Consider the following 19,191-nt stretch of genomic DNA (forward strand, 5'->3'; position numbering starts at 1 on the left):
TGGGTGTCAGCTTCACATGAACAACTGAATCACATATAAAGCAATATTGCACCAAAAATGGATATGATCTGCAGAAAAGAAGAGCTATTCACAGAGTAACAGTCAGTCCTTAAGTGCAAAACATCCGGATTAACACTGCATGTCTTCCATGTCTAATTGGACAAAGGGCAGTCTTACAAAGTATTGTAGGCACCCAATATTTCTCAGCCACAAAGATGATTCCTGAAGTGTCCCATGGACCCAGAAAGGATTTGTGATAGAAAAAAAAAAAGAGCAATAGGGTTTATGGCCAAAATTCTGACAGCATTAACTATTTACTCTTTTCAATGTCTCTTAAAAAACAAATTACTAGATCAATAAAAATGCAATATGTATGAATAAAAGCATCATAAGCTCTTTGCACGTCTTTGAGTTGTCCAGAAATGGAACAAAATCTTCATCTGAATTAACACAACAGAATATCCAAGGATACAGTTAATTAATTACGCCAGCTTATGCACAGATAAATTCAGTCTAGCCACTTTCCTATCTACTTTGAAGAAGGGAGTAGTTTCTTAATATATTACCTTTCGAAAGTCTGTTAGGGATAAAAGGAACCCCTGGTACAATAATATGTGAAAGAGATTGAGATAGAGCTACATGGTCCTATCATCAACTTGATTATTTGCTTCATTGCAAAGCATCACATCTTTAGTTCAGTCATTGATTTGAGGCTTTCAAATCATTTTGTGATCTTCCTTTGCTCTAAGCATTCCAGCACTTCGCACCAGAGATTCATTTTAGATCATCCTCGGTCATTTGACACACTTTAGTGCTCTGCTACTCAAGTAGAACTTGATGTACACATAAAATAAGAGATGTCATCAGGGCTGTGTAATCCATTTGATTCTCTTGAAACTGTATCTTTCATAAAAATTCATCTCTGCAATAATAGCAAAGCCTTACCCTTGTCTTGTGGAAAATCTCTGTAATCTCTCAGCAACCTCAGGGAGCTTGAAATATACAGAGGCAAAACAAAATATATTCTGCTATTATAAAAGCAAAGCACCACAAACATTTTCTTACAGGGAAAATAAGAATCACTTTTAGGGCTACACTGCAGAAAATAATAACTTGTTTACAAAGTTTGTTTACTGCAAGGAATAGAAACCTTGCTTTTTTCTTTTCTTTTAGGATAACTATTGCTAAGTTAAATTAACTGCCAACACACACATTCAGAAAAAAGTAATGTCATATTACTTATTTCATCTGTAACCTTAGATTTCAGACTACAATAGAAAGCTGTAGGCACCCTGACAATTATTTAAAATTACAATCTATAATTGCTCAGGAGCAAAAAATAATTACATTCAATAACAAGCCAATTCAACAAATAGCCCTTTAGTCCTCCTCTCCCCAGCTCCACAGAAACATACCCTTAACCCTTTTCCAATAAAAGCCCAAACTAATAAATGTCTTCTGAGTGTACCTAGAAGATCATTAAAATTAATCTATTTTGAACCACAGCTGGCCTTAACGGAAATACAGAATTTCCAGGACTTATAGCCGATAGAATTTTGGTACATTCGCACTTGCAAAACAGAATACCTCTTTCCTATCCAGCACCTAAAAGATATTTACTCCAATTAAAAAAAAAAAAAAAAAGGAGAAGATTATTATAGAAAAAGTAATTTATATCCAGAGGAAGAGAGGCCAAATGGGTATGTGGTTAGTCATTCACCATTTATGCGGTACTTGACGTGCACTCATTCGCAAAAAAACACGGCAGTGTCATTGTTGAAAATAAAATAACTGTAATAGTGAGGCAGTGTCTGCACTCCATTGATGCCTTGGCAAAGGAATTGCCATCAAGCACAGCAAAGTCCATGACCTGCTCCCTGTCCAACCCAGTGGTTTTCTTAGACATCCTCTAAACACCCGTGCCTTCTGGATGTGCTTGCCAGCATATCAAGCTAGAGGGCATTGTGTAGCACACAGGCTGGATTAAGGGCTGTAGTAGCATGCTTTTACTATAATAAATAGCCTCACTAATGGTGAGGCTGGCTTTTGGGAGAGCCTCCAAATTTTGTTTCTTAAGGAAGCACCATGGCAGCTGCCAGCAGCCAGCTAAGGTGGCAATGGCCATCTTTATCATGAGGTGGGATAGCAATCCTTTGAACAAGCAGAAAGAGGCTTATATTTGTATACAGCAGAATTTTGCCTTTTTTTTTAACAACAGGTTTTGAATCAACAAGTATTGTAAAAAAAAAATTGCAGTACAATATGCAACACTTACAACTTTCATGGTCCACAGTGGATAAGCCTGAGATGCAACAGAATGAATGCTGTAGCAAAGTCAATCAGTTCCTACAAACCACAGTCAGAGACCCCTGCACAAATGTGTTTTGGATAACAGCAGCTACCCAACCAGGCCTGGCTAACTCAGGTACTGCAGCCACAGAGACAGAGCTGTGCTGCCCCAGGGTGGAAGCTGCAGGAGCCCCCTCCATGCTGTGCCTTCCGCCCACCTGCTTCCCAAGCATAGAGGCATAGACAGCTCTCGGACCCATGCCAAGCTAGACATGCATCCAGGAAGAGCTGCCTATGTTATGACATTGTCTATGCAATCAGTCATTTTGCCTCCTTTGGGGAAAAACAGGAAAAACAATAATTTCAGGAGGTTTTTTTGTTCTTTTTGATATACAACTTCAAAGCGGATTAGGTGAGGCTGCAATGCACATCATTTGAGAAAACTTTCCCACTGTTACTGTCCAGGTAGAAAGCATTCACATACATCTATTTATTATTTCTCATTACAAATCTTTCTCAACAGGGAGCTAATGGCAGCTGTGACTTGCATTTGTATGGTTTTCAACATCATTTTCAAGAACGACTCCCATACTTTCAAAACAGCACACAGGTTCTCCCTACAGCTTTAATTAATGGTAGAAAAGCTGCTGTGATATGATAGGTAATACCATACACATGTGATATATGTGACCTATGACATACAGTGCATGATGTAATAGGGATGCATTTCACCCAGGCACTGAGGAAAGAATAAGTAAAGGACAAATACACACAGTACTTACCATTACTACTGTCCTAGTCTCTGACATTTGCAGGATTTCCTGTGCTTGCTGTGGTTTGAATAACTCTCAGTGGATCTGTCTTCCAACTACTTCTCCTGGCCTCACTTCAAGGTGAGAAACCTTTTGTACACATAAAATCCGTTGGCAAGGAGATCCAGTCTTTTATTTGATTCCAGCTTCTCTGATTCATTTCAAAACTGGCTCCTACATGCATCTTTTGACAGCCTCTACTTCTTTTAAGGGAAGATATTCTGCAAAATCAACTTTTACATTCCCCATACATACCATCACTTTGCAGGTCTCTCTTATGCCCCACTTTTTTCCTCTTTCTCATACTGAATAGTTCTAGCTTACCCAGTTATTCCTTGTACAGAAGATGCTCCAGACTTCTGATCCCCCTTTTTGCCCCCCCTTTAATTTTGTTTTTCAGTTCTGCTAGATTTCTTTTGACATATAGGGTGCAGAAATGCATACAGCACTCATCATGAGGGAAAAACCTTTCCTATTCCACTTTCCAACAATGTATTGATGGGGAAAAGAATTGCACGCATACTAACCATCACTAAAATCCATATATTACTCTCCTCTACAAAGCCGTGTACATGCAGGGAATTTGGGGACAAGCTATGACGGATGGAGTCATCAGCAAAATGTCCCAGGCTCACAGCAGGTTGCAGCCAGAGAATGCAACTGGTTGAGATCTGAAAGACTCTCGTAGCCTCAGGTTCCAAGCAACATAACACTTCTTTAAGTTTCAGCACATGCTCCAAAACATTTTGGAAGCACACAGTCAGTACCTTGAATTTGGGGAAAGTTATTTGTATATAATCAATACGCCCGTCAAAGCAACTGTACTGCCTCAAGGCTACGAATATCTTTGCTTTACCCTTGGGTTTGGTCTACAGCAGAATAAAGCACAAATAATTGTAGTACGTAAAATACAGGGGCTTGAGATTAGTTTTAAAATGAGGTACTGGCAATATTTAAGCTCAAGATTTAAAAGAGTATGGTACAAACAAACCTTATAAAAATATAAATTTTGGCCCTATCTCATGCACAGAGGAATTGGTGATGTACTCAAAAGTCTGTTGATGAAAGCAAAAAGAAAGGAGTTAGGAGGTATTAGTAAGAGGAAATCCATATGAAAAGTTTCCAGCTATATGCAGTCTTCTTTGTCTGACAGTATGCTACCAGAACAAGTATAGTCAGACATATTCATGAATTCCGCACAGATGCCAAATTCTCACACTACAGTCAGCTCCAGGTGGCTGAATATGTCTAAAGCTCTGAGATGGAAAATGTGGTCAACAGCCTTGTTCTTCCATTACTATGCAAAACACATTTTACCTATGGCACTAAGGCACAATTTGGGTTATGTCTATGCGTGCACATTTATTTTTTTCCAAAAAAAAAGGAAAAAAAATTGTTTCAAACCTCTGTAAGACCAGAAGGGCAGTGTTTCCATAGTATAGGACAAAATGTGGGGACTGAATGCTTTGGGGCATGACAGGAGAGAGCACATCAGGACATTAGAGGACATGAGACCAGCTAGGAGGGTTTTGAGGGCAGTAGAGAAAAGAGGGAGTGAAACTTCATTCTGCCTCACAGCGTGATGAGTGTGATACCAGGATGAACTATTCCCATAAACACATGCAGGTCTCACAGCAGAGGAACTGGTGGGGTCTCACGGGAAGAGAGCCTGGGAACAAGGAGTATACATGCAGTAAGGATGAACAAAACAGAAGAACACAGGTGTGAATTTCTGTAGTACACTAGAAATAATGACTGCTAACTACAGCCAAGCAGCACACTACACAATGGTTTGAAGTGGGACTATGCTAGCTACTAAATGTAAGTCCTTCTACACCTAAAAATATGCCCAGACCTGTAATGTGGTAGCACAGTAGAATGATCTTGATTTTATAGGTCTTTTATAGGCAAAGAAATTGTTATTCTCTTTATCTGCCACAGAGGATGACACTTTCACACTTGATCAATGCGAGTACAACCATCCTGATGCTTAAACACACAAGTTTGTCCTCTCTTGGTTTGTCACATGCGTTTCACTGAAATACACCGAGTTGCTCCCATCTTGCTGTGCAGTTGGTCTGTATTAGAGGCGCTGTCAGGGATTTATCTGGAGCCTTGGGTCACACCGAGCTAGCATAAATAAGACACCAAAGATGGTGCTAATCGCATGCAAGAGATACAGATCTTAGATTTCCATCCTAGACAAAATGAGTCAATAAAAGCTGGGGGACCATTAGCCATGAGCAAGGCTCCATGTTTTGCCTTTGGATACAAGGAAAGACACCTTGCCCTTCCTGCACCTATGCGTCTTTAGACTGTGTACCTAATTACAAATACATTTCAACATTTCGCTCAAGTTATATCCTTTTGACTTGAATGCGTGACTGCTACTACATAATTCATAACATGATTCTCAATAATTTTCAGTCAAGGTTCAAGCAGAAATGTGTCACACTAGGATTATATTATTTATGAGCATAATGTTGGATTTAAGCCAATGACACACCAATAAATTTTATCTCAAAGCTTGACATATTGCATGCTGTTTTCCCTGGCTCACAAACAAATAACTACGGCTGTTTCAAAATTACTTACAGTTCAGCTCAAATCAGATTTATTTATTATTTTTTTTTGTGATTAGTGCTTCTTATCTTATTTGAAAAACCGATCATATTATTTCTTTCTTTTAGATGTTGATGGGATTTTTGGTGTTTTTTCTTCTTTCTTTTTACTTATTTTTTTTTTCTAAAGTATCTCCTGCGCAGAGAGCAAAGCCAGGTGGCATTCTGCAAAAAAAAACCTGGAACAGAATTCTGTCTGACCCTCTAAAATGCTGGACTCTTCACTCTCTTCTGAAGACAACAGATTTTTGTGTGCTGTCCAGAAGAGGCAGAGAGCTGGTACTAGCCAGCACCGGTTGTCACCAAAGATAATCTTAATAACGTGGCATTACCCCAAATACAAGGGCAAATAATGCACCTGACAGGTACTGGAAGACAAGGGGCTCAGTAAGAAGTATTCAAGAAATTAGAAGCAATTCTCTGCTAACCTCACACCTGAAATAAAAGCCTCTAGGCTTCAGCATGCAGACCTGAACTGCATTTAGGTCTCTAGAGCTGGGTGTTCTTGAGTTACAGAAGTGTCCAAGGGTCCCCGTTGTGGTTGGTGGGGGTCCGGGGCTCAATACAGACAAATAAAGGCATCTGGTGGTACCTGAGATGCCTTCAGAAGCAATTCTGCACAGGACTGGCGTACGAGTGGCACATATGACAACTGGCCAACCTGTGTCCTTGGAAGCAGGAGATCAAGGACAATTTATAGAAAGTGTAAAACCAAATCCGGGCAACTGCATCCTGCCTGCCCTGCTGACCAGCTTCCCAAGGGCTGTAGCAGGAGATCAGACACCTATCTCACACACAGACACACGCACATTACTTCTAGAGGTCTTCATCTGCAGATGGCATCCCTAAACTTCAGTACCTGATACCATTTGGGATGTCCTAGATAATTCTATCTGGCTTTCATCTGCTAGTTCAGAAGAGCACGGATCTCCTGTGAGAGCTGTATCATCCCTGCCAGCCCCCTGTGGATGTCTCAAATGCCCTAGGATAAAATATTTGCAACACATTTATGCAAATGAATGAATTCCCTCTAGTTTAAGCTAGCTGTTTAGATAGCTTTTGACAGAAGGAGGCACCAACAGAGGGTGATTCATTCCTTTCTAAGACAGAAACTGTTATGAACTGACCTCCAGATATGATATCTCTGGCTAGGAAGGGATTCTTGAAGACCTCTCTGGATTAGATGCCTAAAATTTATTGAGATTAATTCAAGCCTGATGAGTTCAAAGAACTGATGAGATCAATATAAAGATTCCACTTGGTTCCCTCGAGCTTCAGAAGTGTTTCTGAGCAAGTACTGCACAAGTATGTGAAGATTTTTATATCTCAGATTTTAAGCATAATATAATGATGTTTTTAAGATCACCAATAACTTCATCAGGAGAGAGAAACTCAACAAATGAAAATCAACAAAATCACACTAAATTATCCCAGACTGAGTAACTCAATAATAAGCAGTCTGTTTTGTTTTTTTTTAACATAGGACCCTAATTGCTCTGTCTCATATCCCCAGTTCTAAAATTGTCAGTCTGTGACAATGCCATTGTAAGGATAAATCCACTACAATGTAAAATGCACTGAATGTCACAGTATGTCTAAAATTATCAAAACAACACAATTTTATGCCTCCAAAAACCTCCTTGTATTTTTTTTTCCTCTGCTGTTGTAACTACTGACAATTAGCATCACATTTTTCATGGTTGAATAGAATAAAACATCACTATTCGATGTGTTTTATGTCTTGTCACCATGCTTTATGAACAGGAATCTAAGGATAAATTCTGATTGTAAATGTGTATGTGTGTATATCCCAGCACATAAACACACACACACATATATCTCCCACAAAGCAGCATAAATCTGATGAGGGCATCCCCTAGTCATTAACAGGATAATTTACTTCTATTTCAAACTTAAACCAACTCAGAATGATGCCAAGCATATGTTCATCCCAGTCACTGATATATCCCTATTTATCATTGGCAAGAAATTACTTCTCTGCAAGGCTTTTGCATTGCAAAAGTAATCTAGGTGCTCTCTGCTGGCTTTTTGCATAGGAAATCAAACACATTAGAGGCAATTCCTTCCACTGCAGATCACTGAGTCCTACCCCAAAAACCATGAAAACCAACTACGGCTTTTCTACTTGGCTCAGTGAGAAAGTCCCAAAAAACTAATTAAACGTCTGTTTTAAGGCAAACGATGTTGACTGAAAAGCTGCATCTGATTCACTCTTCAAAACCTCCAGATCTTTGCTAATGTGCAATACGCACTCTAAGTGGAAATCCGCACAAAGCTAAATTCTTCATTACCTCAAGAAAGCTAAATTAAGGTAAACAAGTCCCTGACGGAAAAGGACAGATATTGTGTTTGAAGGCCACATTACTTTTGTTTTCAGAAGCAAAAAGAAAGAGATGTGGATCCTTTGAAATAAAAGAATGTTATGAAAGGTTGTACTGATCAAGGACAGTTTTCACTTTGCATTAAGGATACTTTATTGTCCCTTATTAGTGTTTATATATGTCAGGCAACATCCTTGGCAAAGACCAAGCAGACTTGTACCATTTTGTATTTATCTGGGTCTGTCTCATATAGTGCTCTGCAATTGCGACGCACAGTGCTACCAAATCAGATCACCAGCACTTAATGCACAAGGTAAATGATGTGCTGTAGCACAACAGAAATTGAATATTAAGTTTTTGTTTTCAAAGGGTTTCAGAATTATGGTCATTTCTATGTTTATCACCTAAGATTAAAATTTTCCATTCCAGGCTACCTGGTTAGAGTCCTAAATCCTAAACAGGGAACATTCCCTGGCAATTGCTTACAGCTGAGACAACCCCTGAAGGGTTGACCAGCAAACCATAGCACTGTACATGTACTTCAGGCAAGATTACGAGGAACAGGGATGTTTAAGTGCCAGTGGCAATAAGGATGACCAGGACTAGATAGTGGAGGCAGAGAACTGGGCTCTGTTACAGTTCTCTGGAAGAGGGACTGAAAAGACACTAGCCATAAGTCAGTATCTGGAGAATAAAAAAAAAAAAAAAAAAAAAAAAAAGCATATATTTATTTAATAAGCATACTTTGAAAGTAAGAGTAGAAACACAGTTTTGCTTAGGGACACAGCAACCTCCCTTTAGACAATCCTTTTCTGTTATACAATGTCTTCACGGGTTCATTTTCTCATTCTAGAATTCCAGAAAGTTCAGTGTCCATTTTTACACCATCTTCTGAACACAGGACAACTTTAACACTTCAACACTGTACAAATCCAGCCAATTAGTACACTTCCTTCACTCTTCCAAGATGTTGAAAGAGAATTAGCATAAGAAACATGAATCCCTTCTGGAAGATGTTCCCTCTGGCTCTCAATTCTTCCACAATCTGAACCTAGTAACATCTGGTAATATCGCTGTAGATATTTCTCCTACAATTTGGGTCACAGCACACACACCTGTTTCAATATCATGAAGTCTTATATTCTCTTCAGATAGAGATATAATATCTTCTGACGTGTTGCATGGTTTAAAGATTTTTTCCTTTCCTGAGCAACAGAGAAAAGCTGTTTGATCTTTTCTTACCATCTAAAATAACGGTATTTCTCTTGGGGTCCAAACGTTGCTTCCTATGATTTCCTTTTCATGGTGAGAACAACAGAGCTCATTATAAAAACACAGTAATTGAAAACTGAGTCGGACCAAAGGACATCCTAACACACTTCCTTATCTGACAGCAGCCATCAGTAGCTGTTTCAGGAACAAGTAAAGAAAACTTATATACAGTGATTGTGAATAAATACATCATCCCACCTCCAAGTGATCAGCAAGATAAATAATGAATACTGTTGTCTGTTATTATATTTATCTGCTGATAATAACCTCATTGAATCTCATGATCTTTTTTTTTTTTTAAGCAGAACACACACCACAATATTCCTCTACTGGAATCAGATTTTGGGAATCTGATGGATTCCCAAAAATCCATCAGATCTACAGAGAATGAAAACTTGAACCTAGATTATTCTCTTCACTGAGGTTATAGAAACTATGAAAAGTGTGCACATGAATATGACAATAAATAGTTAATCACAGGTTTAAAGTAGCTCCCTTAATTCTGACCCAATACAAAAACCCAGTTCTGCTCTGGTCTTTCAGAAATCTTGCAATTATGGGACGATGTAATGGCTTACACCAGAGAATTCTCTGCAATGGTTGCCAAGGACGTCTTCAGGTTTTAATTATAAAGGCCGATGACTTTCAGCTGAAAGGAGTAGCCAAAACATTCTGGACTGTCTGAACAAGAGAAACACATCAATAAGAAATGGAAATGATTTTCCCTCAGTTGAACAGTTGTCCTGGTGAAACCTTTATTGGGAGAGGTTGAACCATCCAAGAGCAGGTCCTGTGTGCGGAGCTCAGCTCCCCAGCAGCCTGAGCCGTGTTGGGGCTGGACCGTGTGGTGCTGCAGAGGCAGCTGAAGAGGCCACACGTCGAGGCTGAGAAAGGACAACCTTGGGGTAATGCTATTTTAGTTTTTAAATAACCTTTGGAAGCAGTGGGAATGCATGGGGATCTGAATCTCAATAGGTCATAAAAACTCAGGCAAAATACAACAATAACACGGCTACACAGAATTACTGGAACATGCTGCTGTCTATTAAGTGCAGAGCAGAAGGTGAACAAGCTTGGATCTGTCTGCCAATTCAGAAATGTCTGTAATTAGATCTTATCAGTTACTTAACATCCTACTTCTGTCTATATTTTGTTTACATCAAGTAACCAATTACCCCATTATTAGCCAGTACATGTCAAGCAAATGCAACATAACATGGTCCTGTATTTAAAAAGTGCAATAGCTACAAATCTGAACTATTGCCAGGTTTTAGTAAAGGTAAGTAAGAGTTCTATGATGTACACACAATGCTTCCTTTTATGTGATAAAGATACCATATAAAGCACAGAGAATATGTAGTTGCTTTGTGATAAACTGGAGTCTTGCAATAGCAGCAGTTGTTTAAGAAAAATACACACCTAAAAGTCAGAAACTCTGACCAGAAATGTTGCTGAGCATAATACAGCCGTGCATTTAAATGTGTGTAAAATATCAATTCAATGGCACTCATGGAAATATTCATTCATTGAAAACATATGCTCTGCAGCTTTGAAGCACCTTTATCTTTGCATACACCTCCATCCAAAACTTGATTTTAGACTTTAAATTACTTGTTTTCCAAACATTATCAACCCCCTAATCCATGTTCAAGTTTTCTCTTTTTGTTTGTTTGTTTGTTTTTTTGATCAAAAACAGTCACTCTAGGCAAAATATTTTTATCTGAAAATATCTGTGGCCATAAAAATGATCGGGAAAAAAAATCTTGACAGGCATTTATTGAATCTCTTCTATTATACCATCTAAAACTCAAACACCTAATACCCAGCATTACATCTGTTTTAGCAGCTGAAGTTGGGAATACAGCCCCCTCCTTATTTCAAGGGACAAAATGATTTTGATATAGTATTCTACTGTGTTTTCAGTGAGACCTTGTGCAGTGTCTACGCACCTCTTGTGCTCTTAGTGCTTCATTACTAGCTGGAATCTGGATTAAGAGGTCACTGGATGGTTAGCCTTAAAACATTTCCATTAAAGAGTCACCCTCACCCTTGAAATCTAGCTTTTTCACCATTGTAGAAACAAGGACACATTTCTTTATTCTAATGAACAATAGGCATATCTTAGGCAGCTGAGTGATGCTAAACAGACAACACAAGAATCTCAAGATCATTTAAATAGTCTGTTGAAAACTGTGAGGTTCTGTTATAAATGGGAAAGCTGCAGGAACAATTACCTGTGTACATTCACCCTGTACCTTGATCAAAACATGAAGTCATATCATAAAGCAAATAGCATAGCATTACCAAGAGCATCTCTAAGGAGGTTTTGCAGAAGATGGAGCTATATAAAGCAATCTAACTGCATTTTGCTAGCAGGTAAAAGGATTAGTGTTTACAACCCAGTATTACATTTTATATTGTATTTTAGTGGCGAATCTGAAACCATCCAAGTAGTAGGAATATTCACTGCAAGTAGTGAGGATAATCATATGGTTATTTACTATCTTGCAGCTTTTCTAGACGTTTTTAAGGAAGAGGGATTACTTCTTAGTAACTACTGCTCTTATGATAAAATCATAAGATTATTTACCATCTTTCAGCTTTTCTAGATATTTTTATGGAAGAGGGATTACTTCTCAGTGACTACTGCTCTTTGAGACTTGTCCCTGTGCAACCAGAATTAAAGGATTAAAGGATGTTGCCACAGAAGAGATTTAAGAAGCACTCCCTTGCTAAGGTAGTCAGAGACACTACTCCTACAAATGACTAGCTCAGTTTCTTTCTCCTAGCTTATAGAGTCCTAAAATTAAAAAAAAAAAAAAAATTGCTGTTAAGGGGAACATACGTGGATAGGATGAGTAACAATCTGAGAAGAAGAATTACTAATGCATATTTTTCTTTGAGTGGTTCCTTGCATTCCCATTCACGTGGGGCCAGCAAGCACTGCCCCCTTGGAGGTAGCAAAAATGAATTGTAGCTTCATTTATCAGAAAGTGATGCCAATGCCAACAAATGACAACAATTATCATCAGAGTCATGTTTGTATACTAGTATATTTCAGGTCTAATAGTAAACCTAAGAATATGTAGGTTTTCCATTTATTCACAGCACAGATGGCAGCAGCATGAGTTTTCAGCACCTATCCCAACATTTGCAATCACGCTCTTGTGGAAAATGTAGGGCAATTTAAAAATGATATAAGTTATCAGGCTTTATAGGAATATAAGACTTCTTCAGGAATGATTACAGCTAGGGTGTTTAATTAGATTTTGAGCTCTTCCAATGAAATTCTGTAGGTAGTACATTAATTTCTATGAAAATGTACAAACTGTGTACAATCAACCGTCATACAATCAATAGCAGCACTCATGCCAACAACCCGCACAAACACTGGGAAATTGGTCTAAGCATGACAAAGGAGATAAAGGAGGAGCTCTAACAATATAAATAGTGAGGACTATATCAACATCAGACTGCACCAGAACTCCCTGACCCTGCTTGCTATAAGAAATTATTTAGAGGACAATCTCTACATCCATCTTAACCTTAGAACTCAAAAGGCAATTTTAAATCCTTTTTTCCATTAGTTTGAACAAAAATATAAAACAATCTGTCATTCCACCACTCCAAGAATTTTTTGATGTTCCCAAAATCCACAGACAAGGGAATACTGGCAGGAAGACAATACTGAATTAGACGAACGTTGAAGAGAACTTCAAGAAGTCATGATGATAACTCAATGGCAACACCCACCAACCATTTCTCCTCTTTAACCATGGCAACTACAGCAACATTAGCACCACAGAGAAGTTAATGTTTGCTGTGATATTTTGCAATAATCAAATGAAAAGATAATTTGGGGGTGATAAATTAGTGCCTATGGCTAACTTAGCCCTTTGAATTCCACTCAGGATTGCTACATATTTCAGATGTGAATACACTTCTGTTATTTGAAAGTAGATTAAGATCATCAATTCTTTCCAGACAGATACGTAAACTGTTATTATATACGAACTTTCAGACACTGCACAGGTTTTTTTTGGAACACTTACACGGAGTCTTTTCTTTTTCTAAATTAGACCAGATCACTGCTGCTGCGCTCAGTGACTGAGAAAATACCACATTGACATAAGCTACTTTCTCCTGTAAAATACAGATTCCTAACCTCTAACACAGTAGGGATGATCAGGTTATCTAAGGTTATCTTCTGTACCATGTGGGGAAGATAATTTATACTACTCTTCCGTTTATAGAGATGAATAATGTGTTTTCTATTGTATAACCTCAGGAAGCATGTAGGGCAAATAAGGTACCTGACAAGTGTCTAGGACCATGTTGGGTGCCTGAGGACTTCCAAGTTATCACACAACAGAGCTGTAGGAGACCTCCATCCCCTGGTCTGGCAGCTGGCAGCCTGGTGAGGCCAAGACATCTGAATCCTGTGGCTAGGCACCCAGCTAAATCTCCCTGTCCCTATCTAAAGACAATATGATATGCAGATTCTCTTGGTTCCTTTGATGGTTTGCTTCAGTGTTTCATCCTTAGTTGCTGGTATTAATAAATTTTACCTAATTACTCAATAGAATGTGAAATACATTTTAGTACCCCTCTTGGAAACACTGCATATGGGTGTAAAATTGCCTGTAACATTCCAGCTCACTATACCCCTGATTACATATTTAAAGGCTGCCTTTATTCTTTTTGTTATATCGTATTGGACATTTATATAGCATTGCTTCTCAGAATAACTGCTTTCATAGCTACATCCTCCATTTTTATGTATATCTTCCAGTTTTTGCTATACACAGCGTGTGACAATATTTATATGTATTTTATTAGAATAGGCCCAGGTCAAAAACAGTGTTGACTGCTTTATATACCTGCCCTGTACTTAACATAATTCACAACTACATCAGACTAGATGATATAGCAGGTGTATCAAGTAGTATCAAGACTTACTACCACATCACAGATATATAAATATTTAAGAGGATATAATAAATTTTCTAAGGCAGTTTTGTACCATCCTGTAGAAAGTAACAGAGAATTATATCTTTTCTAAACAACCTATTCTTGTAGCTTAAAACAGATTTAGGAAATTTTTCATTCTCTACTACAGTAAGTTTTAAGAATAATTGTCACAGGAATGCACTTTTTTCTTCCCAGGTAAATTCCAGAGGCTCGCCCTTAAGGACTAAGATTAGCACATTCTGAAATGACAGCTCTGACTATTCCCAGATTTGCATGAAGACCATATCTTAGTAAAAAAAAAAAAAAAAAAAAAAAAAAAAAAGCTAGTGGTTCTGACTTATTTTAGGATGTCTGTTTCTTCCAGAAGTAATTCCTCATTTCTCCAGATAAATACTTTTTTTCAGGTTTTTACACAAGGGCTCAAAGAATTACATATTCATGCAAAATAGCACAAACATAATGAAATTGAACATCTTCTCATTTACAACTGTCCACTTTTCCAGCTCTGTTGTCACTCAGTAGGAAGTCTATGGGATTATTCACAAAATTCACAACAGCAGGCTTGGTTTGGTAACATGTAAATGGTAACAGCTCTGCAAGTACAGTAGATAAAGCTTTCTACCCAATAGTATGACTTAAGGTCTGGAAAGTCAACACTTTCAGCATTGTTTAATGAAAAATCTTACAGTACTTAACATACATAAAAACCTACTATTTGGGAGTTTGTATGATACAAAATAAGAAATTAAATATTCTGTTCGTATAACTCAGCAAAATACTCTCAGTATTGTCTTCTGGGGCATGAAGATCTCCCAAGATGATCAGTGGCTCTAGCTAATTGTAGTGATTATAAAATGGCAATAGAAGCCCTGATTCTGAACTCAGTCTGAAAATAAGAAATTTAGCATGCAGTAAAACTATACAGCTTAAAGCTTTTATGCTAAAGCTGATGTCTTACCAAACATAGCCATCTGTGTTCCCTCTGGGAAAGGTTCTACCATTCTGTTTCCATTGACATGATGTTTATCTAGAAGAAAAGAAAAAAAAAAAAAAAGTTAAGATGTAATAGAATATATAGTTTGCATGAAAACACAACTGTTTTTACTTACAATTCTATTGAAACCTGAAGTCTGTTTTGTCAAAGCTCACCTGCACAATTCACTTAGGCTCAGAGACTATGAAGTCCCAGATATATTTCTGAAAAGTACAGCTCTCCACAGATCCCAGGACATAATCTGCATTTCAATTTTGTGGTTAGGAAAAGTCTGCTGATACTAAGGTAACACATGCACGTAGAGCACTATCCGGTAGCTATGACTGTCACAGGTGTAGCACTCATAGTGCAAGCAGACAAAGCAGGGAAATGACAATTGCCTGTTGCTGCTAGGGCATGCTGGTGTTCAACAACACACTTTTTGATGTGATCATGCATGAACTACCTGTATTTTCCACCCTGGTATGGTAGGGTGACCTTGGCTGGCTGACAGGCACCCACTCAGCCACTCACTCATGCAGGAGAAAACTCTTAATAGGATGATAATAGATGAAGTCAGGGAGATCACTTATCAGCCACTGTCACAAGCAAAACTGACTCAACCTGGGGAAAATGAATTTATTGACAACCAAAATAGGTTTAGATAGTGAGTAGAAGCACAGACAGATTAAAACAAGAGCACCCACTCACCCTCGCCTCATCCCTGGCTTGATTTTGCTCCTTCATTCCCAACCCTCACCTTGGCTTCACAGGGCTGTTTCTGACATTTTTCTCCTCACAGTCATGCCATGTTTTGCCCTGTTCTTTACACATGTTCACAGGGGAGCCACCAGCTTCACTGACAAGCTTGGCTGAGTCCTACGGTCAGGCCAATGGAGCCGGCTGGAACCAACAGGAACTGACTGGAACCAACTGGAACCAGCTGGAACTGACTGGAACTAAATGGAACTGACTGGGACCGGCTGGAACTGACTGAAACCAGCTGAAACTGACTGGAACTGACTGGAAACAGCTGGAACTGGCTGGAACCGTCTGGAATTGCCTGGAACTAACGAACTGACTGGAACCAGCTGGAACCGGCTGTGTCTAGCTCTGGGTAGCCTCAGCCTCTCCTCACAGAGGCCACCTCTGCAATATCTTTTTTACCAAACCCTGGACCTTTACAGCCAATTCAAACAGAAATCTAAATCAGAAAGCTAAATTGAATATTTAGGTGCCATATTGTAATGCTACATCCATTGTGACAGACCACACAGAGTTATTCCTGTACAGTAGTCACACCTTGGACATTTAAATTCCTGCTGTCATTGAAAACCATAGTTACAGATCAAACATTACTGCTTTTCCATTACCAAATCTTAATCAAGAAGGGGAGAGGAGCATGAATTGCACACAAAAACGCATCGTGCAATGGTCCTCAGTGTGTTGGGGTCAGCAGCTCCAGCACCTTCCTGCAGTGTCTTCACACAGGACACTTCCTCTACACTCCTTCTAGTTTTCTTAGAAAACAAAATGCATGACACAAAATTAACAAAACTGCATCTGCTATTTTCACTGAATCTGAAAACATGATCCATTTGAGGTTTATTTCAGTTAAATTATACTTTTCTAGTCTCACTAGCTACCTGTTGTCAGGCAGAAGGACATTTTCTACACAGGGCTTTGGGAAAATTTCTGGGCTGTGGGAGCAGGCAGATGTCTATCTCAAGCTGCAGTTTAAGTTATACATCCCTCTACAGGTATACAAGGGAAGGGTACAAGACAGAACTCCTTCTCTACAGAGTATTTGCATGAAATAAAGACTGAGATGTCCAATCATACAATGCATGCAGGAAGATGCAATATTCTGGCATTGCTGGTGCTCATAGCAGTGGTTTCTAAAAAAGAATATTAGAAGCCCACTTTGCTCTCTTTGCAACAAGACGGCTCCCAGGGGCTAAACCCTCAGTTTCCAAACTTCTAAATAACTTATTGCTTACATCCTAATGTACTTCTCTTTCATCCCAATGTATTTTCCTCATCATAAAGAAAATTCCACTCCTTGTGATAACATAGGCTTATCATTACTGTATAATCAAGGCTGTATGTAGAACTTGGAAAAGAGCTCTCCAAGCCCTGAGTAAAATAAAATATAGAGATCCACAACAGAGTATTCCTAGTCCTTTTCACTGCCATTCTCACATTCATTTCCTGATCACGCTCTTCTAAGAGTCACTGTCACAGTGTTGGAAATGAATAAAAAAATCGCCTGAACTGAAAATACAGGTTTCTGTCCACAGAATACTTTCCAGGGAGAAAGCCAAGAGATTTTCTCAGTACATGCATTATTTTTCTTCCTTTAGCACAGAACTTGGTGGGGAATAAAGCAGGTCAAAATGAGAACACAAGACTGCCTTACAAATTCCCTGAAAGCAATATTTTTCATTAGCAGGGAGGCATAACACAGTTCTAATCCCAGCTGGCATCAAACATTTATCAACAGAGAGTGAGGGGGGGAGGCAGGGTTATCTGCAATTGGAGCAAGAGGTCCCATGAACTCAATTGTTTGCATTTATGAAGATTGAATGCCCTGTGCCACACAAGTCAAGAGAGGGGCTTCAGGAAGGAAATTGTTGGGAGGTTCCAAACAGGGAGTAATATGGCCAGTGCCACACAAGGTTTCAACCTCGTTAGCTATGGGTTGTATTACCAACATGATCTATAGCCATCTGAGATGAGTGAACAGTCAGAAAAATTATGAAACATCATGCAAGATCAAATAAACTATCCCTGCCCTAGTCTTGAGAGCTGCCTTCATTTAAAAAGTGAATGACATACATGATGTACGAAGTAGTTATCATTTCAAATGGTGAGGCTTTCAATATATTAAAATTAGTATTAAACTTTTAGAGGTTAGTAGGGTTTGAAAGAAAATCATATTTTCAGAGTTCTCAAGTCATCCTCCAATGCTTTCATACTTTTGTTTCAAAGATCTTAGCTGGATAAAATAATTAATTTTCCTGTCATTCATATTTCGGTTTACATTTTCTCCAGTTTTCCCTGCCCTCTGCCTAGATGCAGTAAATATTAATAAATAAATAAATAAATAAAATTTAAAAAAATTTACAAGGGTGTTCACAAAACATACATTCTATCTTAGGAGGAAAGAAATAACTTATAAGTATAAAGAGCCTCTTCAAAAAGCACAGCATTCAAACAATATTGCAGGCTTGTTGTCTGTTTGTTTTTTATGTAACAGTTTTTCTTGTAAAAATAATTAGCTTTAATTCTCCCCTATGAGTTGTATTGAGGAGCTCCAGAAAATCATCAATACCTTGGCCTGTTGGAACTGGAAAAAAAATAGACAAGCTTTCCATGAATTGCCAACAGAAACAATATATGGCTTTTCCAAGTCATTTCCAGAAACAAGGGCTTACAATATGTAAGACAAAAACTTTTACAGAGACGTTGAATGACTATCAGTGAACACTGAACTGGCTACAAGAAGTTAACTGCAGCTTCCTAGTGTTGAAAACAACATTTCTCACCTTAATATTGTCAGTATTTGTCAGGGTTAATGGTTCAGTGGAATACAACGTTATCCAGGCACTTGGAAAAGTAGAGCTGGGAGGACATGGTTGTCTTTAAATCATCTTCTTGATCCTCTTGGCCCTTACAGCTTCAACAGAAAGCCAATTGGTAAGGAATAACTTTTTCTTTCTATGTTATTGATATTCAGGCTGTCAGCATTTTTGTGAACATCGCTTCACAACCAAACAACATGGGACTTCCTCTCAGAACTGCCAAATGCTGCTCCAGCCTCAACTGCAAGAATTCTCTTTTCCCTTTTTCAAACTAAGCCTGAGAGATATCTGAAACATATTTTGCTCCCCGCTGAACAGAAATAGTAT

The 19,191-nt window shown here is 38.5% G+C and overlaps 1 protein-coding gene across 5 annotated transcripts in view; it reads right to left on the reverse strand.

The window, feature by feature from the left end:
* The window catches only part of MSRA (methionine sulfoxide reductase A), a 268,181-nt gene that overhangs the window by 151,749 nt on the left and 97,241 nt on the right, over positions 1–19,191 (reverse strand). For all 5 annotated transcript variants that reach the window (XM_038177136.2, XM_038177137.2, XM_038177138.2 and 2 more), the window contains one exon: positions 15,266–15,334. In XM_038177136.2, the coding sequence (XP_038033064.1) occupies positions 15,266–15,334 (69 nt within the window). The remainder of the gene's footprint in view (positions 1–15,265; positions 15,335–19,191) is intronic.

The sequence above is a fragment of the Anas platyrhynchos genome, chromosome 3 (assembly GCF_047663525.1).
Source record: "Anas platyrhynchos isolate ZD024472 breed Pekin duck chromosome 3, IASCAAS_PekinDuck_T2T, whole genome shotgun sequence".
In the NCBI taxonomy this organism is placed as follows: domain Eukaryota; kingdom Metazoa; phylum Chordata; class Aves; order Anseriformes; family Anatidae; genus Anas; species Anas platyrhynchos.